Consider the following 27424-nt stretch of genomic DNA (forward strand, 5'->3'; position numbering starts at 1 on the left):
CAGTTCCTCACCCAGCGAAGAGTAAACCCATCCAAGCCACAAGCCGCCAGTTTCTCCAGGAGAATGCTGTAGGAGACACTGTCAAAGGCTTTACTAACGTCCAGGTAGACAACGTCCACAGCCTTTCCCTCATCCACTAGGCGGGTCACCTGGTCATAGAAGGAGATCAGGTTGGTCAAGCAGGACCTGCTGTCGTGGTTTAGCCCCAGCTGACAACTAAGCACCACGCAGCCGCTTGCTCACTCCCCCTCCCGCAGTGGGATGGGGAAGAGAATTGAAAAAAAAAACCTCGTGGGTTGAGATAAACACGGTTTAATAGGACAGAAAGAAAGAAGGGAACAACAATGATAACACCAACAAAGGAATGTACAAGAACAAGTGAGGCCCAATACAGCAATTGCTCACCACCCAGCGATCGACAGCCCGTCCCCGAGCAGCGATTTCCGCCCCCCGGCGAGCTCCAGTTTATGTACTGGGCATGACGTCATATGGTAGGGAATATCTCTTTGGCCAGTCTGGGTCAGCTGTCCCGGCTGTGTCCCCTCCCAGCTCCCCGTGCACCCCCAGCCTGCTCGCTGGCAGCCCAGCACAAGAAGCTGGACTGTCCTTGACTGCTCAGCAACAACCCAAAACATCAGCACGTTAGCAACATTTTCTCACCCCAAATCCAAAACACAGTCTCACACTGGCTTCTGTGAAGAAAACCAGCTCTATCCTGGCTGAAACCAGGACACCTGCCTTTCATGAACCCATGCTGGCTGGGCCCAATCCCTGGGTTGTCCTGCATATGCTCTGTGAGCACTCTCAAGACGAACCACTCCATGATCTTCCCCAGTACGGAGGTCAGGCTGACAGGCCTGTAGTTCCCAGGATCCTCCTTCCGGCCTTTCTTGTAGATGGGGGTCATACTGGCAAGCCTCCAGTCTTCTGGGCCCTCCCCTGTTAACCAGAACTGCTGATAAATGATGGAGAGTGGCTTGGCAAGTTCCTCCACCAGCTCTCTCAGTACTCTTGGGTGGATCCCATCAGGTCCCATAGACTCATGGGTGTCCAGGTGGCTTAAGAGGTCCTTAACTGCTTCCTCCTGGATTATGGGTGGGTTATTGTGCTCTCCATCCCCATGTTCCAGTTCAGGGGGCTGAATACCCTGTGGATACCTGGACTGGCTATTGAAGACTGAGGCAAAGAAGGCATTAAGTACCTCAGCCTTGTCCTCGTCCTTGGAGACAATGTTCCCCGCCATATCCAGTAAGAGATGGAGATTCTCCCTGCAGTCAAGCACAGGTCCAAGACAGACTCTCCTGCCATCATACCACTTGCATGCAAGCATGTTGGCAGGCACAGGCTTAGATAAAGCTCTGGAGCTGTACTGGGGATGAAGTTCTTGTATCGTGCCTTAATATTAACCCAATCTTTCCTCCAACCGGCCAGGGTGTACTGGGCACAAGCAGGGCTGGTTTCATGCCAGCTCACTTCAACACCCCTTATTTCCAGCTGAGCCCTTCTACACACAAAGCTTTAATTTGTTGCATTGGAAAGGGCAACATTCAAGACATGAATCAATACTTGGTCCCTGACAGATACTTATCTAATCTGCTAAAGAATTCCAAAAATGTATGGGCTCTGCAGACAAATTCTCTCAGCCCTTTACTGCCTTAGCCTTTGGGAAGTTTTGATAAAAGCCTAATCTGAATCTTTCTTGCTGCAATTTTAAGGCCATCACTTCTTGCCCTATCCAATAAGGACATGGAGAACAAATAGCTCCCTACTACCCTGCTGCAGTTTTCACATATATTAAATCCATTATCAAGTCTTGTGAGAGCTCTGAACCTGAGCAGCAAGTGTTTTAATATCCAGCAATGTGGATGAACTTAGCATGCTCAATCTGCTCCGTGTCCTGGGCATATGTTAGTAGCACAGACAAAGCAATTCCTAGTCTCGTGTCTAACCTACACACTAAAAATTAAAATCCAAAGGCTATATCATAAAGCATTTGCAGAGGTGACAAGAACTGAGTTGCACACACAGGGAATGCACTGGTATTTCCTAACTTGGGGGGCGGGGGGGGGGGGAGATTGTATTGATTGCAAAGTCATCTGTTCTAGGGCGGATTTTGGTACAAATTTCCAAGGCTGGTTCCACTAAAAGAAAACAGTAAACCGTTAACAACATTTGCTTCCTCCCCTCCTCCAGCAGTAGTCTGTACCATGAACTTTTCACATTGCAGCCCGCGTGTCAGGAGAGGAAGGCAGTGACCTGCAGGGGATGGACTCAGATCCATGTTCTCAGTCCCTCCAAGTATAGCAGATGCTATTCTTGCTACTTTTTCTCTCTAGCTATTATTTTAACATACTCAAAATATCTCCCGAAGAAAACATTCAACAGAAATGACAGTTTTTAGCAGTTCAAAGCACAGCTGATCCTAACAGAATTTCACGAAGAAAATGCTGGGAGGGGGTTGTTAAAAAGCTTTCCTTACAGAGTTTGAAGGGCCAGTTACAATGAAGAATGTGTTATTTCACATTTTAAAAAGACCGTACAAAGAATCTTGTACAATGAAAGGTACTAGGCATCCAACATATATATGTTTGCATGTACATATGTATGTATGGATCAACACTGACCCTATTTCATACCTTGTGTATGCAGTATTTTTACTTAGATCATCAGACTTAGCACATTACTGTACATATGTATCTATACACAGCACAGACAGAATGGGGGAAGGGGAGATAAAACATGAACACAGACCCATTGCTAGGGAGGAATGGAGCGATGAGGTTTCTTTAATACACACTCTGAGAAGATGAAGACTTCGGAGGCAATACCTCTGTCCCATCATTACAGCCAAGGAGAAAGGGACAGATGGGAGAAAAATATCAAGCATGCAGAGAAACAGGAGTGAAAATAGCAGGCGGTCAACACAAAGAAACAGTAATGCATTTGTTAAAAGTATTAACTGTAGAAGTTTGGGAACTTGCTGCACTTGTTCTTTTCTATCTGCCTCACTCCCTCTATCCATGATCTCGCCCACTGCTGTCCAAGTACTACTGTAATTAAGAACAGAGATTCTTAACAGGCTTGAACAGGACAGATCTAAACTACTAATGTCTCAGTATTTGACATTATATAGAACATTCTGGCAGTGGGACAGATGCACCACGTTGCTTTTGCCTAAGGCAGCTTATAGCAGACTTTGCAACAGAGACACGTCTTGACTCCAGTCTGCTAAGAAGATTTTCTTTCTCCCATTATACTCACTAGCAGTATAAACCCAGTCATCACTGATGAAATACAAAGGAAGCAGACAGGGGTTTTCCCAAAAACGCAAACATGGAAAACCCATCATGGAATTAGAAAAATCCTTTGAGTCCCAGAAGATACTTAAAAATGAATTTATTTGCAGGACATTGCTGCATTTATATAGCTAGAAGAAGCAAAGAACGGTATGAAAAGAACTGTTTTAAAAGACTGCCCCAAACTCACTTTGCTCATATGCCTGAGGACTAGGATTTCACGCTTTGACAAGTGAACTCCCAGATTTTCACTCACTCTGGTAAAACAGGTCTGTGAGCTGGTGCCAGTGCCTTGCTGTTCATTCGCCAAGATGCATCATCGATAGCAAACCTCAAAGTGCTTCAAAGCCTCTCGTGCAGGAGCACAAATAACTTTACCATCCAGATGCAGGTGAATTCTCAACCTGGCGCAGTAGCTCTGCTTTTATAGCCAGAGATGTGTCACCAGACGAGAGCCACAGCTGACCACAGATACATTCCTGATTCCCTGAACTGCATCAGCTGCCAAGATCTGTGCAGGCAGTCCGGTCTTGACCCCTATTTCACTAGAATCTAGAGTCAGGGCCAGAGCAAACTGCAGCTGGGTCTACTTCAGTGCTAATGCTTACATTAACTTGCGGAGTGGTGGTCTTCACTGCCGCAAGAGGAGCACCGAGGCTGCTCCAAACCCCTTGATTCCCCTTCGGTCCAGGGAGAAATTCAGGCCAGTTCTCTGAACTAGAGAAAATAATCTGATTGAGCCCCCTTTTTTTTTTTTACCCGTTTAGTAACATTTGCTATGTCACTTTTGGGGTCAAATGGAATAAGTAAATTATTCCAACATAAACTTACAAATTTAAAAGTGCATTTTCTCTGGATAAGAACTGTGCTTATACTCAGGAGAAGTGAATTTTACTTTCTGTTGCACTGCTAGCCAGTGAGATGATCCTGGCAGACTCTGTACTCCTTACTAGCTCAGATTACCTATCTGTTCAATACATACACTAGTGCCTTTGTCCTTTACTCATTGAAGGCCACTAAAGGAAAATATTTCGTAAACGAAGTATAGAGTAATACACTATATTACTTTCATGGCAGTTAAATTCGATCTTTCAGAAAGGGTAACAAACTAAGAATGAGGTCTGACTGGGTGAATTTTAATTTACTGCTTTGATAAATTTTGTAGTCATCTAAGACCTGATTCAGTACTGCATCAGTGCCACAGGCACTACATTCAAAATTAGTAAGACATTTACAGATACAAAAATGTAGCATAAATATACTAAATAGATAAACATGTGCAAGAGAAGAACCACCCTCATTAGACAGTTGGAAAAACAAAAAACAAGGCACAGACACTAAAAGCCTTGGCTAATGTTGCGTAGGAACCCATGATAAGGTGAGAATTCACTCCACAACGTCAGAACTCCAGTTCAGTGTCCCAGCCAAATGCTACTCTTCACCAAACAGCAACCTTCAATTTCTCATGTGACACGCAGCACATGCGGAAGCTGCAGGGACAGCTACATCACAGCTCCATCCCAGCCTTGGGTCCCGTTCTGCTTCCACAGTTTGCCACCTCCACCAACTTTAATCACTTCTGAAGCAACGCTGCAGACCAGATGAGTGTAATGATCCATTCTTCTGGGTGGTAGGAAGAACATTTTAAACCTGTTTTACCACGAAAGCCACATTTGTAGGCACCAGAGATAAAATTTAGAAGTTGGATTCCATGAAATAGCTCCGTAAAGATAACGTAGTTCATTAGGGAATGAAGCTCTGCAGGACAACATCATTCAGCCAGAAAACAGAAGCTGTGAATTAAACATCAACGTTTTTCTATTTTCCAAGATACTTAGTATAATTAGTAATAACAGGAAAGCCATGATTGCAAGCTAAGCACCGCACAGTCCGCATGAAGAAAGTATCGTGTGACTGAATCAAGGCAACACAAAACAGCAGTTGGAAATTAAATGCCTTGTGAAATTTGCACTGTTTAAACTAATCAGTTCATTGTGTTAACGGATCCATGATAACACCATCCACTTAGTGCCTTGGTAAGTGAGCTCTTCTCTAATCCTTCTCCTTTTTCACTAGCTAGCACTTTCTCCTGTTCTATGGCATCAAACTGGGATGTCACAAATAAACGGCTGAGATCTAATTACAGAGGCAGAGCATGCCAGGAAAGAAGATGAGCAACGCAGGAAAAGAACTCTCAGCATTATCACAAAGAGGCACGTAAGGGGGAGCTGGGTTGACGAGGAGTGGGGCTAGTGGGTATGGCAAAGCTGCGTGAAAAGCACAGCGCATGCGGTCTTGCTGCATCTTCAGCCTTGAGACTTAAGAAGCCTTCACAAAAAAATGTTTAAAAATCACTACGCCATCACATACACTGATGCTTTGCTATTAGTCTTCAGTGATGAACAGTACTGCAGTACAATAAGTATTGTGAATAAATACAACAGAGTGAGGTCAGACAGCCCATTTAGCTCAGTCCGCTTACCTGCCCAAAGACAGATTCTTAAAGTTGCTCAACAGCCACAAAACAAACAGGATTTTCAAAGGCACCCAGATTCTTCTTAGTGACCACAGCAAAGAAGCTGGGTTTGCCAAAGGCAGGAGGAAGAGCTGCTGGGTGCTCCCCTCCTTTCAAAAATTCATCCTCAGGATTTAAGAGCCTCGACGAAAACTGAGAACTAATGTCTTTCATTTTCTTTTTTTTTTTTTTTTTTTAAATCCAGTCAACACAATGTTTGGGTGGTGGCTGATGCTGCAAAGATCTGGCATCTACAACGTCAGAGAAGCACATTTAGCCTTACAAAACCAAGAGTTTTTTGCTTTCTTTTAAACATTTGCTATATACACATGAATATACATAATAGATATACGTAAATGCATACATTTTCACATTATTGATGCCTGGTGAGCTAAAACTAGGTTTGTGGCACAGGCATAAACCTTCCGTCCTTCATCCTATTCTGATCCAGTGCCACTAGTATTTTGCATTTCACAAGTGAGAACATAGTGGCTAATTATCACAGCTGCACAACTCCTTCAGTGTCAGCTTCCCCACCTGTGCATTTAAGTGAGAGAATGAAGACACTCATCTCTCCAAGAAAACTGTTTGAGAGCAAAAATGAAATCTCAGGCTATGGTAAAATAGTAGTAACTTCATTTTGCAGACAAGGGAAGTATAAATTATGAAAGATGAAAAGTAGAAAAGCCATCGGTTTAATGGAGGGGGCACAAAACTGGAAGTTAACAGGCCTCTGTAATAATTTTCAGTTACTCACTTTGCACTAGCATAAGTGATTAAGTTACACGAAAGACCCAGAAGAATAAACCCCAGTTAAAAATCAGGCTTCAAACTGTACTTGGGTTTTTGGGATTATCCCGAGACCTGTCTCTGAGACCCTTGTATCTTCCCTCTGCCGTGATGAAGTAGATACTATTATTACTATATATTTATCTAATTTTCCCTTGCTTTTAAAATACCAGAGCGTAGGCTTTGCAGTGCTTTTTGAATTCCAAGGGCTTACCAGAAGCTTATACAAAGTAACTAACCCACAGAAAATTCAGAGCCTTCCTATAGCCTTCACATAGGCTGAACTTACTGCTGTTCACACTTCAAAGGCAGAACTCACAAGCTATGAACTCCTGTGAAGGGAGTTTTTAGGTGAAATCCTCTAACCTGCGCAAAATCAGGATAGATGATAATAAGGTACCTCACACTTGCACCCATATAGCTGGTTTGGCGAACTTCACCGGACAAGATATAAATTAATTCCAGTTACTAGCAACACTACTCCCCATTTAAGAGTTTGTACACGAACATGTATGTGGGAGGGGCAAGAAGTTTAGATTAGCTTTTTACTTATAATTAGACTTAGTTTCATGGTGGAACTCTTGGATACCAACTTCAAAAAGCTGGGATGAAAATATGTAATCATCGTGTAAACTATTAATAATTCCAAAGAAACCACTAGAATCACTTACAGCCCTCTACTACAGCACACACTTCCTTGTTATTTCTCAGTATAAGTATTTATGACTGCTAATTTCCATGAGTAATGGCTACAGAATGAGCTCTGTAAAGGTTATCAATGGAACACTTTTGCACCCCTCAGTTCAAGACAGACATGGAGAAAGTGGAGAGGGGTTCAAGGAGGGCTGCTAGAGAACACGTTCTGTAAGGACAGGAGGAGGGAGCTGGGTTTGTTTAGTCTGGTAAAGAGGCAGACAAGGAACAATCTAATAGCTGCCTATACTTATCTGAAGGGCAGTTACAAAGATAGCAGAACACAACTTTTCTCAGTCTGGCCAGGAGATATAACAAGGGGCAACAGCCACATATTACAGCTTGTAGAGTTCAAATTGGACATTACAAAGAACCCTTTTTACTAGGAAGGTGATACAGCACTGGAACAGCTGCCCAAAGTGGCATGTCCATCCTTGAAGATTTTTAACTTGGCTAAATGAAGCCACTGCTGACCTGGTGTTGGCAATAGACCTGTTTCAAATGGAAGATCAGACTAGATGATCTCCCACAAACGCTTCCAATGAATGCTTCCATGATTCTAAAATGGTGCAGGTATCATACACTGAGAAAGACTAGAACTGCTAGTAGGAATCTTTCCTAAATGCCAAAGACCTACGCACTTTCTCATTCCTCATCTTTGTGAAAGCCATGTCAGATCCTTCCCTGTATCAGTGAGATGGAGCCTATTGTGTCGGACAGTATGACAGCAGTACCAGACTTACTGTAACAAGCTGCAGTTATTCAGGGCCTCACAAGTTTCCATACAGAGTTCAGTCACTCTTGCAATTAGAACTTTTATTTAAGTGTCTTGGGATCAAAAGGAAACATTTGTCACAGTACACTGTTTTTAATCTGAAAGCTACACTTCTAAAATCTGAAAATATAAAGAGCACAACAGTCCTAAGCAGTCCTTTAGCCTTAAACATCAGCCATCAGTCACTTCAAAAAGTTATTTGCTAGGGAAAGCAATTAGTTTAATGCATCAAGGATGCAAGGTTGAGTTTACAACACTAATATGATCTGCACCAAAAAAAAAAATCTGCCTCAGTCCAGTGTATTGTCAGAGAGGGAAATTCAATTCCTAATTAATTCATTCTCCTATATTTAGTTGTAGAGAAAAAAAAGTCTTGTGCTTACAAGCATGAGAATACAAATCTCAGGCCTGGACTTGAAGCTCAATTCTTTTGCATTCAGCTCTGCTACAAGCTTCCCATACAGCATTTTGCAAGTCACTTAGACCAAACTTTGTGAAACAATCCACTAAAGGAAATGTATCAATTTCTGAGCATCCAACCCAAAATCAAAGTTTATAATGGAGTTATTGCTGAAGTTTGTTGGAATGGGGCGTGCTTGGACTCAATAATCAAGCTGGCTATCCGTCGTGCACATACTTGATCATGCTACATAGCAAGCTGGTTTGGACCAAAGCAAAGTCCATTTGATATATCATTTCTGTTTACTAACCTATCAATAAAGTACAGCCTGTAACATGGCTCCCTCCTAACAGCTGTTCAGAAACTATGGCATTATCCCATTCTGAAAAGCAAGATGACAAATGTGGCACCTGGAACCGTGATGAAGTGTGACTTTTACTTTCAGCACACTCTGAATAATAAATTTTGTGGAGTTGCACAGGCTACGGTCAGAACTGCTGCACTTGTGTGGCCACTAATTAGATGAACCAATTTGTTATAGATGGCTAGGCTATCTTATTGAGATATATGCCTTTGCTTAAGCACTGTCAGACTGCCTCAATTTATTTTTCCTGTAGTTTCTGTTGCCCAGCTAAGAGTACAGATTGCTTTACCTGGGCATTTCTATATTTTATATTTTAGACATTATTTTTATGATCAGCTCTTTATATTTTCAACCTGAACTTGGAATTCTTTGTGATTGTAAACACTGATTCTATTATTAAAACCCATATTCATCATGTCTTCTGGATTTTGTATTATAATTTCTCTTTTGTAATTTATATAACAATAAGATTTACTAAACATAGGATATAATACAAATCTTCGAAACTCCCAAAATGCCTAATGGAATCCAGAGAAGGAAGAGAAGCCAATAATCTCAAGGGCTCCTGAGTCCTATGAAGTATTACTCCGGGAAACATGAAGCTCTCCTGGGCAGTAGGAACAATGAAAGGACAGAGAACAGGAAATACTGTCGCATCTCTATGTGTGACGCGAACAGAATTGAAGAATATTGAAAGAATACCACATTCGCTATATAAATGTTACAAGGACTAAGGTTATACTTCTAGTCCAAATGCCAACATAAATACGACTTCTGGCAGAAAACAATACTGACAACAAGGGCTCCTCTCTGTCAAGCCTTCCAAAATGTCACCCTCCTCTTGCAGTCGGCAGAAGTCCTTTAACTGGTTTGTCTTAGTTCAAAAACCTGAGGAAATTTGTAATTTAGAACTGTACCGTGACAGCTCTGACAGGAGAACGTCATGCTACCCCAAACTAGCAGACATGTTCCATGACTCAAAGAAAACAGCCCTTGGAACAATCTTGAACCATTTTACAACTGTCACACCGTCCATGCAGAAGATGAGCAAATCACCCAGAAATGTGTACATGCTCTTTATTCTAAAGTTATGCTTTCATTTAAAAATACATCTTTAATTTTTGAAGGACTGTTGGTCATTTGTTTACTTCTCAACGGAAAAGACTATTCATGTGAACTTCCCATGGAGGAGATTTCAGGGTTTTACAGGGCCCTGTGGACCTGAGGGCTAACGTGGAAGGAAAGAATCAGTGTTCTGTCTTGGCAAAGGTGAGAGACAGAAATCAGAGAGATAAAAGTGTAGGAAAGAATGTGTATTGCACCTGTGGGAGGGTCTGGGAAGAGGGTCAGGAGGAACTGCTACATACCACTGCCTGGTTTACCCCTCAGTCCCTGACTCCCCTCTTTATGCACATACTTCAGCAAGCTCATGAGCTTGGGCTCAGATCTACACCAGCCACAGGAGCGGTGTTGGCTCACTGAGAGTCCACCTATTTTCAACAGACTGTGCAGAGATGGACAAGGGCTGCCATATCTCCCAGTAGCACAAGACAGCACCCAAAACTCCACACGTTGCTCTCCGATGCTGTCACAGAGGCTATATCCCTGTCATAAGCCTCCTGCCTTCTCTCTTCTCCTCTGTACTGGAACCTGCATCATCAGGAGGTGCATCCATGTAGCACTTTCAGTCAAAACAAAAAGTGTTTCAGCTGCCTTTTGCCAGCTACTGGGAGGAGTGGTGTGAAAATTCAGCTGCCATTTTGCACTGTATGGTAGTCTGCCCTGAATCTCTCCCAACAGAAAAGATTCTGCTGCCCTTAAGAGAGAAAATGAGGGCTTATGTACCCTCAGCAGGGGTGTCTGTTCTTTACTGTCTTCAGAAGATGCCCACAGGAATTGAATTTCTAGAACTGGCTGCTTTTCAGACAGAGAGAGAGAGATACAGAAGTAGTACTTTCTCTTTGGGGCACAATGAGACGATTATTCCTGTTGCTATCTTAAATTCAAAAACGTCCTCTTCCAATCATACTTCACTTTTCTATGGGAACGCTCTGTAGTTTGCAGAGAAGTGACACTTGCAGGTTATAAGAGATGGATGAATCCAAGAGCAGATGTCTGAGCAGAGTGGTTTAGAAATTAGTATTGAGCACGTGCTGATGAGCAGGCCTTGAGGAAGTGGAACATAAGGAAGGAAATCTCTGAATTATGACCATTGGCTACCAATCATAAAGCAGCATTAAAACCTTTTTTTTTTTTTTTTTTTTTTTTTACAATGCATGGAGAAGGTTCTGCAGCTTACCTGTGCCTATTCCTCAAAAAGCTTTGGTGAACCACTGGTAAGAAAGAAAGATAATTTCTTGCTACACACAGACAAGACACAAGCCTTCTGGGTCATCATGAGGGAGAAAAGGATTTCATGTATTTGTGAGACAGAAAAGACTACCAACAATCACAGCAGACCTTACGTAGGACATCACATCCATTCTATCACATTTTGGTCTCAGAAGTAATCCTAGATATGTAGACACAATTTTCTAAGGGGAAAAATCTTGGATCCCTTATAAGGTAAGGAACAACCACAAGACTCTGAAATCTCCAACTTTTTTCTTTGCACAACAGGCTACACAAAATCTCCAAATTACTTGTTTTGTTGTGCCCCTGCCCTTTCATTCCACCAAAATTTTCACAGCTATTGGGATCACAAATAAATCCAGATTAGCATTACTAAAGCTGAATCACATATTGCTGAACAATAACATGCTAAGGGAGAGGTTATGTTTGTTGACAGGTTGATGGTAAATGAGACCACAGTGGCACTGAGTCCCCATTTCCACTAGAGCGATGTTACTGCAGCTCACTCCCAAGTGACTGTTGCCACAGATTCATATTTGTGCAGTAAATGAAAGCTTAGCTCCAAGTGGCATTACCAAGAATTTTTTGCTGCATTACATTATATCCCCCACGGTGCACGAGGACATTAGTTGCAAGTTTTATGACTCACATGCATTAGAAAAATGAAGCCATTAAATTCTCAAAAGCTTTTCAATTTTTCATGTTATATTATTCTAGAAATGCTTTTTGTACCATGGGCATGCACCAGTTCCGAAAACAGTAAAGCCTGACTCTCTTACTATTTAAGTATCCTCCTGGCGTCTCAGGCTCTGCCCTTCCCTTTGTTTCAAAATATCCTCATTGTAGGTCCTTAAGGCTCAGGCTGATTTTATTAGAGAGACACAAGTGGCCCTGACTGAGAGCAGTTTCGTCAAGAAAACTATATGCTTACTATTTTCTGTTAGTTGCATCTTATTTTGTACCTTGGGTTTTCTGATTTTGCTTTAATATTTTTCACTATAGTTCCACTTTCAGCTTGTATTTCTATTCTCTGTCTTTGTATTGAAAACTGGCACCTAAGATGTCTTTTAAAACAATCTATTATCCTCCTTCATTGTCCTTTCTATGAACTTATTACAAACAATCCTACTCACTAGTTTTAGACCTTGTCCACACTTGATCTATATCTGTTTGTGGACTTGTATCACTCCCCCCACTCCTCCTGATGTAATTTAAAGACTTTCAGACTGCCATTTTCTTCTTTTGGCTGGAAAACCCCATCTAATACAGTCTTTCTGCCAGGCAGAGGGAAGATTGTAACTTTTGGCTACTTCTGTTGGTTCCTTTTCAGGCAATTTCTAAGATGCTGAGAAACACGTTCCACAGCGTTATAAGACAGGCACAGATCCATCTACCTATTCTACCCTAGAATGCTATGAAAACCTCCTATTTTACTTGCTTAGCAAAGTAAAAAGAAAACCTCCAAATATTCCAACTTGTGCCACAGAAGTAGACAAACAGAAATGTACAAACTGGATTAGCAGATGGCTTTGTCAACTACCTCTGCTTTCATGTGAACCTAGCTGGGTAATTAAAATGTGTAAACAGAGATCAGTTAGTACACATTTCCCACTGAACTGCTGAGTTCCCACTCGGTAATCTTCACTCCTCAATTAGTTATCCTTTCCTAATTAAACGCAGCTACAAGCTGCAGAATCCTCCCTAACACATCACTTAATAAACATTCCAAGCGTTATGATTAAGAAGATCTTAATATCACAAAAGTGAAAGCATGGACTCAAGAGAACCCCAGAAGCTAAAAATAATCAGGACGATTGATGTGATAACATACTTCTGCCTTGTCTGCCCCCACTAGCAAGTACTGTTTCAAAGAAATCACCAGCTTCTCAGTGCTGCTTGTGCCTGAACATTATTGCCTTTTTATTCAGTTTATAGCTGCAGTCTGTTACACTGTGCCTGGACAAATAAATTTCTGTTGTTTTATGTACTGAAGAAAATACTTACAAAGGAATAAGTGTAGCTCAGCTTCACAGATATCAATCTGCTTAAGTCTCTCTAGTCACCTTTTTAAAAATCAAACATCCTTCACATCATGCTTTTATTAGCGAGGAATTCGATGTGCTGTCACATTACCTTTTCAGCAAATCTGTTTACTTTTCTCCGAAGGTCTCTACAGAGCAGGCTAGTACTGATCAATGTAATGTAATGTAATGTAACCCTGGAACACAATGCATTAAATAATTCTCACCGTGCGCATTCCATGACGAAACTGATGTGAAAACATTAATAAATATTCATCATAAGGGCTGTTTAAAGAAAGCCTCTGGAATTCCAGGCTCACATGCTTAGTCCTATAACCTAGACTCCCTCTCTATTTATAATGAGCTGACCACACAAATGATTTTATTTGCTCTTTGTAATTGAAATCTACTTCAGAGCTCTAGAACTCTATTTCAAAACCAATAGTTCATATTAAAACAAAAGATCCCTCAATATCTCTAAGTAGACTAGCTGACTGATGTTTGTAAGCCTACAGAATACAGCAGGCAAGCTTGTGAAAATGCACTGTTCTTCCCTTTCTCTTCCTTTGCTCTGCCCTGACTGCATTTGGTATGCCACGTTTTACAGCTACTGTATTCACATACTCCTGTGACACTCCAAACTCTTCCTTAAAACCTTATTCCTATTGGCATGTTCAAGGAATTCCAGCCTGCAGATTCTGCTCTGCACTTACTGTGCCCAAAGAATGCGTATTGAAAGATGAGATGGAAGAATGCCTTTACTAAAAAGAAACACTCTGCCAAGAATATTGGATCCTGCATTCTTCTAGTAAACAATCTACAGTGCCTGAATTTCGTTTGGAAAAGAGATTAAAAGTGCTGCTCATATATTAAGACAGCAAAGAGCTATTCAGACTGAACCAACTACTCACACCTACCTAGATTTAATGGATTTCTACACAGTCTTAAATACTTTTAGACTATCACCTTGCCATTAGTGGACACAATTTTTGGTGGGTTTTTTTGTCATGAGGAATACAAGACTAACAAAACGCTGAATTTTCTTGTGTCAGTAGGACCTCAGAAGACACAGAGGTGGGATTCTGGTTTTGTGTCCACGTTCACACGCCATTCTGATGAGGCTGTAAGCGCCAGGCCATGCTCACGAGCAGGAAGTGTCTTGTCTCCACACCTAAGCCATCTTTTCATGTTGGGGTCTAAACCTCAGACCCAGCACAGGTAGCTGCATTTGGCTGCTTCGGCAAGGATGAGAATAAAGGCAGGTCCCACCCACATGCTGTCCAATCAGACCACGCTGCCGAGGTCTCCAAAATAAGAAAATATATCAGCAATTTGAATTTATTACTCACAATGTGAATTCTTCACAAGAATGGGATTCCTTCTAATACTGCTAAATACAGCACTTCTGACAGAACTATACAAAAGCAAAGAATTTGAAATGGAACAACTAGGACACAGAAACAAGAAAAGTTAACGCTATTTACGATGCCTTACATTGTACTGGAGGGGACAATGGCAAACCTGACTAATGCATCCTAAGAGTCATTATTCAGGACGTAACAAACACAGATGCAATGCACACTAATCCCAGCAGACAGGCTTTGGGAAAGGAAACTTAAGCCAAAATGGGTCTTGCAAGAGATAACACTCTGCTCTTGCCACAGAGTTCTCTCTCCAAATGTGACCAGACCTCAAAAGGTGTCACAGAACTTTAGAACTATCTCTGGACACACAGGAATTAAGCATGAGAGACAGGAAGAAGCGTCTGTGAACTGTTATTCAGGAAGAAAGCAATTTTGATTCACCAAAGGGAAGCTGTAAAGACATGCAGCTCTCTACAGCCTACCAGACTTAGATCCTGAGGAGGCCCCAGAGAACAAACAAATGAGAATAAACAAATACCTGCTTCAAAGAGGTAACAACTCAAGTATAAAAAGAGTTAAGGATACAAAAAGCACAACAGATGAATACAGATGGGACTGGCAGAGCAATAGCAAGAAGCAATGAGGAGCAGTTTTCACATATCAGGTTAATCACAGTCTAGTTTTTGTAGGTGTGAAAAAACCAGCATTTTAGAGAGGGTTTCAAAGGAGAAAAATGAGTTAGCATTACAGATGTTCCTGTCCACAACATGCAGCTTATGTCTGAGATGACACAGATGAAGGAGTCAAATGCAGGCTGACTCCCTGACAAACGTGAGGCTACAAAAGCCTTTAGCAGCAATATTCTCAAGAGAGACAAAAGAGGCCAGGTTACAGTTGCCAAAGCCAAGGAAGTGATGTTGCAATAAGCAAGACGCAAAATCTGTGGCAGCTTTGATGAAAGCTCAGCAGCATGTACAGACAGGAAAAGCTGTCATGCAGACAGAATTAGCAGGATTTTGATACGCTGGATGGAAAGAGAGAGGAAGAACCATGAGCTGAAGGGAACACCCAGATTACTCATTCAAATAAGAAAGCAGCACAGCAGCTGGAAGGGAGCGTGGCAGGAGCCCTTGGGCAGATCAAGAGTTCCAGTTAGCAATGTTTTCTTTAAGGCAAGACAGAGATGAGGGGATATCAGAGTTGCAGATTGTAGGCTGTACAAAAGCTGATGGATGCTGAGTGTGGAAGCAGACCTACACTTCTTGCTTGACTTTACTAATTCCATGCAATATTAAGCTTTGCCTAGACAACTGCTTAACCATTCCAGAAGGGCTGGGCTTTACATTGTGATACAATGGCCGAAGCCGTTAGTATTTTTGTTCTGTTAGAGCTACATCGCTTGCCACAGATTACTCAAGCAAATATCCACAACTCATTAACATTTCCCACTAGTTGACCCTCAGCTTAGACTAGTGATTGTACCTCAGCATGTTTCCAGTAACAAAGCTTCTACCACTGCCTTTTCACACTTTTCACTACTCGATGCCCCAATTACTCTTACGACAACAAGCTCTCATTTTCATGATGCTTGTATGTTCCAATAGCTAGCAACAAGGGCTGCAACTTCTGATCCATCTGTACATACTGGTTTGAGGGACATGTGGGATCCAGCAATAGGAATCTGAAAGACTGAAAGGCAATGCAGAACTCTTAGTTTTCTGCACTTCTTTCTTCATCCCCATTACTTAAAAAAAAAAAAAAAAAAAAAAATCAACCATGTGTTAAAGAAACATGAATTATTTCCCTAAACTTTTATGTTTTCCTGCAATTGATCACACACCCAAGTTAAAAGCCTCGTCAGTCCTTGCTATTTATCAAGCTTGCCAATAAAAGTACACAATCACAGACACAACCACAGACACAGACACTAATCAACAACATTCCATTGTGCCACAAATGAGAAATGCCAAGAGATCTACCTTACCCTGCCCTGCTCCTTACACAGCTCCCGGTTCACGAGCACACATGCACACAGACAGCAGGCAGACAACAAAATACAAAGATAATGAATGCGTCTCTAGTGTTTCAGATTTACCTACAACCGTGTCCTTCCATCAGAACTTTAAGAGTGTTTTGCTTCTGGCACTAGCATTAGCAATCCCACAATAAAGACTGTTAAGAAAAATGTTGCTCAACATTAGAGATAGTTAGAAACAGACTTAGAAAAATCTGGGTGCTTCCCAGGAGCACTCTGCAAATTACTCATGACTACTAGATATTTTACAAACTGTGTATCACATAGCTGCTGCCAACGGGTTACGCAAGTCTCTGACCAAAAATAAATAAAACAAAATGGAAAATGAATATCCTTATGAAAAGAAGAATGGGTACATCTTGTGTATCAAAGACGCAAACTGAATTTGAAATAAAGGACATGCATATGGAAAGTGCACATATTGGGGGGCCTGGGGGGAGAGGGTTAAATGCAGATAAACCTCTTACTGGTGAAAATAACGTTTGAATTTAATTTTATATCCAGACTATCCGGTTCACAGTCCTTTCATTCCCACTGTGGGAAAACGGGAACTGGAAAAAAAGTCCCACTGAGGAGGCTCTTTGCTTTCTCTCCCCTTCCTTTTTTTTTTTTCCCTTTAAAAGTCTGTGATGACCTAAAGAAAATAACAAAACAAAACTGTGTCCAGTATTTTAAAAAGAGCTTTCCCTTGGGTCTCAAAAACTGCATCTGTTCTATGCACACTGAATTCAGCAGGAATACAGTGTACAGGATGACTAAAACATCAGAGTCTGCAGTGAGGGACAGCAATGTGTAAAGACGTAAACAGATAGAAAAAGGTATTTAAGAGGTGAATACACATGACTTAAAGCTACTGCTTGGCAGAGTTAACTTCTCTTTCAATGCCTCTAGTCTGACTCTTTTCTAGACCATTTTTATTCAGTTTATACTAGAGCTAATTGTCCCAAATACAGTTTATCGTTTAGCCTATCAATTAAGGCTTTAAAGGGGCATTTCTACATTCAGCCTGTAGTCTTACCTTATAGGCAGCTTGTCTCATAAACTGCTTTGCAGGCTGCTTCCAAATGGCAGGCACTGTAATGACCCATCTTACTTCAGTGTTTTCAAAATCAGAACCTCCTTGGTCACTGAGCTCCTAAACAAAAGGAAAATAGAGGTGAATGCAAAATCATGGGTGTCAGCTTTATAAGAAAACATTCTTTCCTGCTGTCTCCAGTAACAGTAACTTTCTCTCTTCAATTTTTTTGCTGTTACATCTATGCTACAAATCAGAGTTATTGCCAACCTATCAAGAATGCTCTAATGTGCCAAAAACTGGGATTAGGGCTGATACCTTCTCAAGGAGGCCTGTAGAAAAGTTCACTGCTTAACATCAAGTAGAAAAGTTAGATTTTCCAAAAGCAGCTCACATACTGCTGAATAGTACAGAATGTTTATGTACATTCTCAGTCACGGCGTGGGATTTGCTGTTAGCTTGAAGAATTCACACTTGCATCTTGATTAATATGCAGGAAAAATATCTTAGGTATCACTGATGAACATTATGTTTTACAACCTGGATTTTTAAAAGACTTCTTTATACATCACTTACCTTTAAATCAAATTTTTACAACTCAGTTAACAAGGGGAAGTTACAGTTAAATCCTTTAAAAAAATGACTGATTGTTCCTTGAAAATTTTGCTTCAAGCAAACATTCAAGACTAGTTTAGTTCTTTTATTGTCCTTTTTTCCCCTTAAAAAGAGGGAAGTCTGTACTGCATTTGCAAATTAGGTGATATACTGACATGTTTTGGGAAAGGTTCCAAGTAAAATGTCACTACCATATGTCCTATCTAAATTTCCATCCAAACAGAGAAAGGTCCAGAAAGGTGAACAACGGGCCTTTAGAATGTAAAAAAAGTTTCTGCATGTGCTGTGCCAAAGTGTTGTGTTTGTTTAGCTATGCTGTAGTTCAAAAATCCATGCTAGAAAAGTAGTAGCTTTATACTGCACAGGGCACTAGGAGTGGACAGATTATAGTCCAAAGTAAGTTTGTTTACATCACTTGCCTAATTAGTTTCAGCATGCACTCACAAATCACAGGGATTTATTTATTAACGTCGAGAAAGGACGCAGCCCTGAACAGGCAGCACAGCAAATATATGGGATTGTACCCAACAGCATTCATATTCACTAAGAATTTCCCCAGACTATATACAGGTTCAAGACTGACTCCACAATCAATCCCAATATCTAGTTAAATACAGTCTTTGACACAATGAGGATTTGAGTTGTAGTGATAAGATTATTTCTCTGTAGCCATAAAGAATGGACTGAGATCTCACAGTGAATAAATTAAACCCATTCCAAAAAGATTAGTTTTTTTAACAAGGCTATTTTAAACAATGCTTGCTTGAATGAAGATTCTGATCTCACCCAATAACTCCTATGTCTACGTTGATGTTACCGTGGTGCATTTGAAACCAAATGTGTACCTAAGTCACATTTGGTTGTTTACATGAGATTTTAAATCTCGAAAACTGTTTACTGGGGTCATGTATTTCACAGGAGAATACAAAACCACAAACTTGTGACCCAAGAAGAATGTAACAAGAAATGAGTATTGTAACATTTCAAGTGGGAAATGGAAAATAAAATGCATTTTCCCTACCAACCTGAGCTGGGGGGGGGCGGGAAGAAGAAAAAAAAAAACATAAATGGAGGCCTTACATCAGAACACAGTATGAATTTACAAATTAAGTCCCAAGAGATGTCTGTCTTTCTTTTTGGTTCTCCCTAACGATTGTTAGATTTTCTGCATAAACGTGCATTCAGGATCAGGGCAACCAAATAACATCTCACAGCACAACATCATGAAATTCACCCCTGCAAAGGTTCAGCACAGGGCCAAAATACCATAGCCTAATCACGGCTCTTTGGCACACATGCTACAGTTTAACTGTATAAAACAGAATAAAGGAGTGCTGTGCACAGGTAGCTAAGCTGGTTTGGATAATGGAGGCTATATATCCACGCTAGTGCAGAATTCCACACAGGCTAATATACTGAACCTCTCAGTGCAATAAAGAGGCCTGTGCAGATCACTGCACTGGCATAATTACACTATTTCCACTAGGTGAGCTGGCTTGTACACCTTCAGCAGGTCATCTTTGTACAGACTAACAGTGAGATTCAAGCCACCAAATTGTAAATGAGCTTTTAATAATCTTTCTGTTTCAAAATAAATCCAGCTCATCTGACTTCCCTTTGCTTAATCAGTGAAGACAAAGTCAGGCTGGGGCAGGAGACATGAGTAGGTACCCTTCTTACTGCATTTCACAGTGACAACTCTTTAACATGAGAGATAACCTTGCATGAACACAGAACAATCCATCGTCCCAACAGAAGAAGTATAGAGGATGAGGACAGGATCCAGTCTCAAATTTAATTCCTGAGCTTCAGCTCCCACACTTCTAATTTTTCTTCTCAATCAACATTTTTTCATTAAAAAAAAAGCAGTAGAAAATATTTAAGCTGGTAGGAAGATATTCAGAACTCTGCATCACAGTAATACACTTACTATTATTGAATCAAGCTTCCCCTGTGCAAGGGGAAATCACTTCAGGCTATTGTGAGCTCTCAAGAGTCCCCAGCCTGCCTAGAGTTTCTACAGCTGCCTTGCTTTGTTTACATCAAGTACTACTGATGTCAAAGCTTGGCAAGGTTAGAAGTGTTAAGCTCACATTTATACCAGCTATAAATACAGAAAATCTAGATAAGGAAGCATTACCCTACCTTTAATGCCTGTTCCTTAAAGAATTGTAGAGCGTAAGCAAATATCTCAAGTGCTTTGACTTTTTTGCCATTTGCAGCTGTCAGGTCTGTCTCCATGGTAAGATTCTACATGAAAGAAAATAACTGGAAGTTATTAAAAGGAAAAGGTAAATATGAAATTAATTCCCACTGGTTGAGGAAAGGGAATTCTTATCCACCTGGTTAGGAAAAAGTGACAAAATTGTCCTGAAGGGGATCTAACTCATCACTTGAATTTCCTGGACCATGACATTTGCTGCTTATTTTAGACTTTGTTTTTAAACACCTACCATGTCTACAGATAACTGCAGGCAGAGAGAGAAATACAGACTAAATACTCAATAATTACAATAAATGTATATGTAATTAATTGCAACAAAGCTGCATATGCAAGACATTTAATCCAAGTTAAGAGTTAAAAGCATAGATTTTTGGCTTCCCACCAAACACACGAAACCAGAAATACAGAAAGCACTGGCCAAGTCTCAAAACTCTGGAATGGCTTAAAGACAAAAATATAATCAGTAGGAATAATGTCAAATTAACAAGATGATTTGCATTTGGTGTTTTGACAATAAACTCTGGGTAAATTTGCTCCTCTGCACTAGAATTCAGTATGGCTCATATTCCATTTCTGCTTCCTGAGTAAATTTATAGAACAAACCAACCTCACTCAGACTCCCTAGACAGCTATGGATTTCACCCAGGAAAATTAGGACATGAAGATCTAAGCAAAGCAGATATTGAACTTCTAAGATCTAGAAAGAAGGCTGGCAAAATACACTTGCCAAATGCAGTGAGAAGTAAAATGAATCATAACGTTAACTGAAGATTTTAGTTTACTTAATTTACTCTCTAAACTTAGAAATAAAGCTGCTTCACATCTAGCTGACAATCTTTAGGCAAAAATCTAGTACTGTCCACAGGAAGATAATCTGAGTAGCAAATGCACATTTATCTAAGAGAATTGGTTATTACTTACACCAGTGGTATGTAGCTTCATCTTAAACTTTTCAAAATACAACCAGTGCTTTGATTCTGTGGGATCCAAGTCATGGTAGAAATCTCTTGCTGCATACCCAAAGCTATGAAACTTTCTCTCTGGCGTCAGGAGGATAGTAGTTGGTGTCTTCTGATTTGATACACCGGGATCTCCACCTTCCCATCGTCTATCCAACAAGTGAAACAGTTTCAGTAAGTGATACTAATGTTTAGAGCAGCACAAAAAATAGTATATCATGAGAAAACAATCTGGTGACAGATTGAACACACTGCTTTCCCCTCCAAAGGTACTAATTTCAATCCTTGTAATACCAAAACCAAGTGTTTTTATTCACATGCAAGAAGATGACTGTAATTTTAATTTCAGACAAATTCAGTAAGTTTTGCAGGTAGTTGTATCAATTCTAAGGATATATAATCATACTCCGTCTTTGATAAGAATACAGATTCCCTGAAGTAAGCCACACACAGTTAACAGGAAAACAGTATTACACTTACATTTTCAAACTAAATATACATATGTAATAAGCATTGGGGAGTGGGGATCAAGTAATTATCCAGGAACACGATGAATGAAAACCGAAATCCTCAAAACGGCCTACACAGTTGTCAGACTCCATGAATACTTATTTGTATGGGATATTTTTCCTCATTTTGAATGAGGGACCTGTTTAAGTCAGCTGAACACCACTTCAGAGGAATCAATTAAATCCCTGCTTCTGTCACAGAATGCTCTCTGAACCAAGACAAGCCAGTTCAAGGAACACCTCTTCAGGTGCCTAATTTCCTGGACACCTGAAACTCTGAAGACATGTTGTGCTCTCTTCATTGAACTTTCTACTCACCTGAAGTGGATGGATTTTGCATTTTAAATGCCCAAAATGCTGTAAAAATTTTAGTCTGTCAACAACAAAGCAGACTCCCCAAGCCCTCAGGTATCTTACAGGCACCGAAACATTTCACCACCATCCATTAAAACGGTGAACAGAACTATCCTATCTTATGAAGACTGTGAAGGTATCTTCAGGAAGACCCAAGAAGCACAAAAGGTATTAAGGCAAAAGCAACACACGACTTCTTTCACAGAACGGATAAGGAAGTATGTAAGAACACTGAATATGGGAACAACCATTAAATGCAGCAGGAATTGGCAGAGGAGGGCATGGTGGGACAACACGGTCAGACAGTAGAAAGTTGTACCAGAGAGACAGCTGTGAGCATTCTTGTCTTCTCACTTCTCCATCACAAAAAAAGCAGAATGGCAGAACAAGAAACTCACATTACTGTTTCTCCTTGCCCCATATACAAGAACTTTCAGCATGGGAAACAAACACCAGATAACATTTTCTTAAAAAGGCATCAGTGGAAAATCTGCTTTATGCTATCAGACATAATCATAATGCAGCTCAAACAGGAGCCAAGCTAAGACCACACGAGTGACTGCATTCATTATTAAACCACATGTTGACTGTTTTTTTCTAAAGATAGCAAAACACACTTCCATAATATACTACTGCCAAAGTCCTTGTTCTGAAGCACAAAAAGATTGCCTTACTCTGTGGTACTTGCTTATGTGATTATGGGGGGGGGGGGGGAAATTCTTCTTCTCCATTTCACTCTCAGAAACAGCTGAACCAATTGAAAATTAATTGACCTCCAGACGAAGGCAGACAACTGACATTGAGAACTGCAACCTAAGGGGTTAATACTTGGCAAAGTAACAAGGAACAGAACCTTCTAAAGTGCTGGGAACCCTTCAGATCATTCAATTAGATCAAAACAGAGCAAAATCTGCCCTTTTTTGCACCAGCAGCAGCAATGGCAGGGATTCACATATCTATGAATTTACTTAATCGTAAAGGGCAATTCCACTGCTCTGAAAGCAGAAAGAGCATGATGAGAAGTACAATGTTTTCCACTTTCATACACTTGGAAAAACTCTTCTAAGCCTCTCTAGTCCTGCTGCTCAGCCCCTGAGCTATTACCAGCTGGCAAGGGCTCTGCTCCAGGTCATTTCTTCTAACTTGCTACTAGAGATGTAGTTGATCAACTCCAAAATCTTTGGGTAGGTGTTACAGCAAACATATGGTTCCAATGTGAAGAAGCTGGGATCTCACAGCCCATGAACAGAAAACACTGCCTATTTCACCAGAACATTAAATCCCACACACCTTTTGCAAACAGAGAGGAGACAGACTGGTATCATTTTCACTTGGAATCATTAATGATTCATTCTGAGTCACCAGTGGGAAATTCCATAAATAGGATGTGGCCAGTAACAATACTACTTTATTTTTCTTTACGGTTAGGCACATTTTCTCTTTCCTGAATAAATACATTCAAGGTGCACTTTAAATGAAGACAAATTGATGCTCAGTGGTATGGGTTGAAATTTTCAAAGCCACCTAGAGAACTGGATGTTCACTTCCCGATGAGTTTCTGATGGAAGCTAGACATGGTAATTGCTCAGCAAGTTCTGAAGTTCTCAGCCTGTATTACTGTTCAGTCACAGAAAGAGCAATAAGGAAACAGAAGGTCAGACAGAAGGTCTGACTTCACCATTTACATTTACAATCAGAGCTTTAAAAATATTCCTGTGTGACATCTTTTCCAGAGAGAAGCGGCTGCAGTTAAAGGCATGTGCACGGTAACCCCTGACTGGGACACTCTTCTCAGGTGGAGTCCCAGCCTTGCTCCAGTTAATGGAGGCTTCTGGTCAGTAGGCCTAGGATTTCAACACTTTCCAGTTTGCTTTCACGGTCCCAGTATTACAAATGATGGTAATAATGCTCTTGGGGGGGTGGGGAAGAAATGTCCTAATACAAGCCAGCAGTACTCTAAATGCATGTGGGGGATATTTTCTCAAAGCAGGTCAGAGCTAAAAATCTATTCAAGCAGAACCCAAGGTAGATCTCTGCCTAAATTCAGACATACGAGACCAGTTCCTAGGCTGATCTAAAGTAGTAGCTCAACAGAGCAGCATAGACCTGTTCATAGCCACAGATGATGTGACTGTACATTAAAAGTGAAAATAGAGACAAGAGGAAAGTTAGTGTGGAAAGGGTCACAAGTTTATACTAGGGTTAGAGAAATGCCCTTCCTTACACGTGAATCTGGCTGACAGAGCAAAGAGAGCGATCCGTGCAGTGTGATGAGAATTTGATCCAGAGCTGCAGCATAACAGTCAAGGAAATGAAGCAGTCGGGTCATCAAAACGCCGCCGAACGCCACTAGGAGCGTGTATGCAGAAGAAAGGTGAGCATGTGTCTGCCAAGAATTACAATCAAACAGGGAAGAGAAGGAAAAGGAAAAGTCTGAATGTTGAAGTTACACTGAAAGAAGACCACCTTGTACCTCCCTCCAAAGACAGGCTGCAATTTGTTGCATAATCACATCCATTTTTCCATTTATTTTTCTCCATTTCTGAAATACTTACATCCAGTTTGTTGCTATTTAACCAGCAGCCAAAACATGTATAACTTAAGTGCACATAAATCAATAGGAGTTGTTCAAAAGATGCATTTCAAAATGCGGAAGACCTCATGTATTCCCTTCAAAGGAGACGTTATTAACTCATTCTACAGCACCAAACTGTCTTTCATTACAGCTCTGGCACTGCCCTGCACCTTGAAGTGCTTGCTGAACATTGCCGGGCTGTTCATATGCATTTACTCACAGTCTCAAGGTATGCAGAAATTAGCACTCATTGTAACATATACTTCTACTCCTCAACAAGAGCCTGAAGGTAACCACAACTATTTTTACAGAAGCTGTGGGGAACGAGTAAGGGGAACGAGTAGGAGTTGGCAGGTGTGAAGTGTTGCCTAAAATTGATAAAACAGTAACTAATGTTAGGCTATCAGGGTAAAGTCATTCATCAATCATCTAGAAATACACGCCCAACTCTGTACACATACTTTAGTCTACTGAAGTGAGTGAGGCTACTCAGACATTTAAAGCTAAGCATATGCTTAAAGAACTTTGTTAGGTTAATGCCTATAAATTAATTTTTTTTTAGTACTGGGCATCACAGCAAATACACAGAGTCAAAAACATGACTTTGTCTACTAATTACACAACTAGACTTTGCTGACCCTACAGCCAAACTTGGTACTAAAGCCTTGTGTGCTCACTCTTTTCCAAAGTAGGACTTTGGAATTAAACCCATCTTACCCTTCCTCAGGAAATTTACAGAAAAGCAGCTGTCAGAAATCTAGAAGCTGACAAAATGCAGTCAGAAATCTAAATGCATGAAAAGGATCAACATTAAGGACACAAGGTGGAAAAATATTAGGAAGCAAAGAGGTCCATGCATCATTGGTATGCTTTATTTTAATGTAAACATTCTCGAGTGCAGGTGGGAAGTTACATTTACTCTACTGAAATATTTGTAAATCACCCTATGTGTAAGCCTCATGATATACAGAGTGCAAACTGCTTAATACCTTCTGAACTACCGAAGCCTTATTTTGATACCTATAACATTCTTTTCATTAAATTTCATTATTTCATGTGTATTTATATATATATAAAAATATATTATATACATTATTTTGTAAGTCAGTTTCAGCTATATCTTCCCCAAAATCATCTCTTGTCAGCCATATTTATTTTTTAAAAAAAATTTAAAAATCATTCTTGATATTAAAATATTTTCCATTGTTTGAAATACCTGTTGGAAAACTGAATACATTCCCCTCTGAAATACGTTCCTCCCTTCTGGCTGGAAATATAAGACTTATTTCATTTCTTTTTACATCAGTATCTCATGTACACAGGTCTGAAATCACAATCGTGCTACCATCGCTGCATAAGGAACAAAATACAGTGTTTTGAACATAAGTAGTAAAATGGCAATTGAGATTTGGAATATAGTCTCAGCTGGCCACACAGCACCTAGATTTCAACATCCCTGTGATATACAGCAGGAAGCCTGGTACCCTGGAAGGAGAATCTAGTCTGTAATTTACTGCAGTATAGTGTGAACCCAATGGCAAAATCAGGTCCCCTAAGGTAAAATTTTGAGGCCAAATAGCTTAAAGGACATCCCTAGAAAGAGCAGGGAATTCACACAGTAAAGTCTCCACAGAGATTGTAGGAATGACACAGTATATTGGATTTAGCCTTGCTCAGGTACAGCTTCAGAGATGTCTTCCCTCACTTCAGCCAACTTCTTCAAGAAATTTGATTAATTCTTTGCTGTCAATAGCAAATAGGAATTGATATACATGGATTCCGACTCCACAAGCCTGTAACCTGGCTGAGATAGCAACGCATGGCCTGTCCTTTAACTTCTGCTGCACCACGCAGCTTCCTGTGCTGTTTACAGAACAATAGGTATATGAGATGCAGAAAAGGCCTTGAAGCATTACTTGTCCATACTGAAAATGGTAGGTATCTTTGTAACTGGATGGCCTAATACCATTCCAAAATTTACCTCCCTTTAGACAGTGTTTCACATCACCCAGTTGTGCCAGATCTCTGAAATACGTCGCAACCGATACAAACCAACTATGCAGGCTGACTGCACAATCAATACCGTCTGCTGAGATTGCAAGAGATGCATTCAGCTAGCATCTTTGCTTAGAAAAATTACTGTATATCACACTGGGCTACAGCAAGTTAGTCTTTTTGCCCTTTTATTCTCAGTATTACAAGGCTAAAACAGTAGATTACCTACTACTGTAACAGCAGCTTTGTTTGGAAGAAATTGTATGGCTAAGCTTTTCATACGTACCTTGCTTATGTCTGAAATTATCTATATCTTGGTCTTGTTACAATTTAGTCATTTTAAAGGTACCTTAATAAGAATTTTATATGCTTTTATTTATTTAAAAAAATTAAAAATCAAAATCATTATAAAAAAGGTTTGTAGGGCAATCCTTTCACATACCTGCCATAATAGTCTTTGTATTTGTGATTGCATTAGATTTATATGCATAAATTTATATCGTGTTGAATTTATCAAGAGATTTTAAAAAAGGTCCTACGTAACAGCGTCTAAAATCTGGCCCATATATACATA

The 27424-nt window shown here is 40.4% G+C and overlaps 1 protein-coding gene across 1 annotated transcript in view; it reads right to left on the reverse strand.

Moving 5' to 3' along the window:
- Positions 1–27424, reverse strand: part of HSPA12A (heat shock protein family A (Hsp70) member 12A) — a gene marked incomplete at both ends in the record, with an annotated part of 44076 nt that overhangs the window by 11689 nt on the left and 4963 nt on the right. The window contains 3 exons of the mRNA XM_082002319.1: positions 17623–17739; positions 20380–20484; positions 21380–21566. Of these exons, the coding sequence (XP_081858445.1) occupies positions 17623–17739; positions 20380–20484; positions 21380–21566 (409 nt within the window). The remainder of the gene's footprint in view (positions 1–17622; positions 17740–20379; positions 20485–21379; positions 21567–27424) is intronic.

This window comes from Phaethon aethereus, assembly GCF_964289735.1.
Source record: "Phaethon aethereus genome assembly, chromosome: 7".
In the NCBI taxonomy this organism is placed as follows: Eukaryota; Metazoa; Chordata; class Aves; order Phaethontiformes; family Phaethontidae; genus Phaethon; species Phaethon aethereus.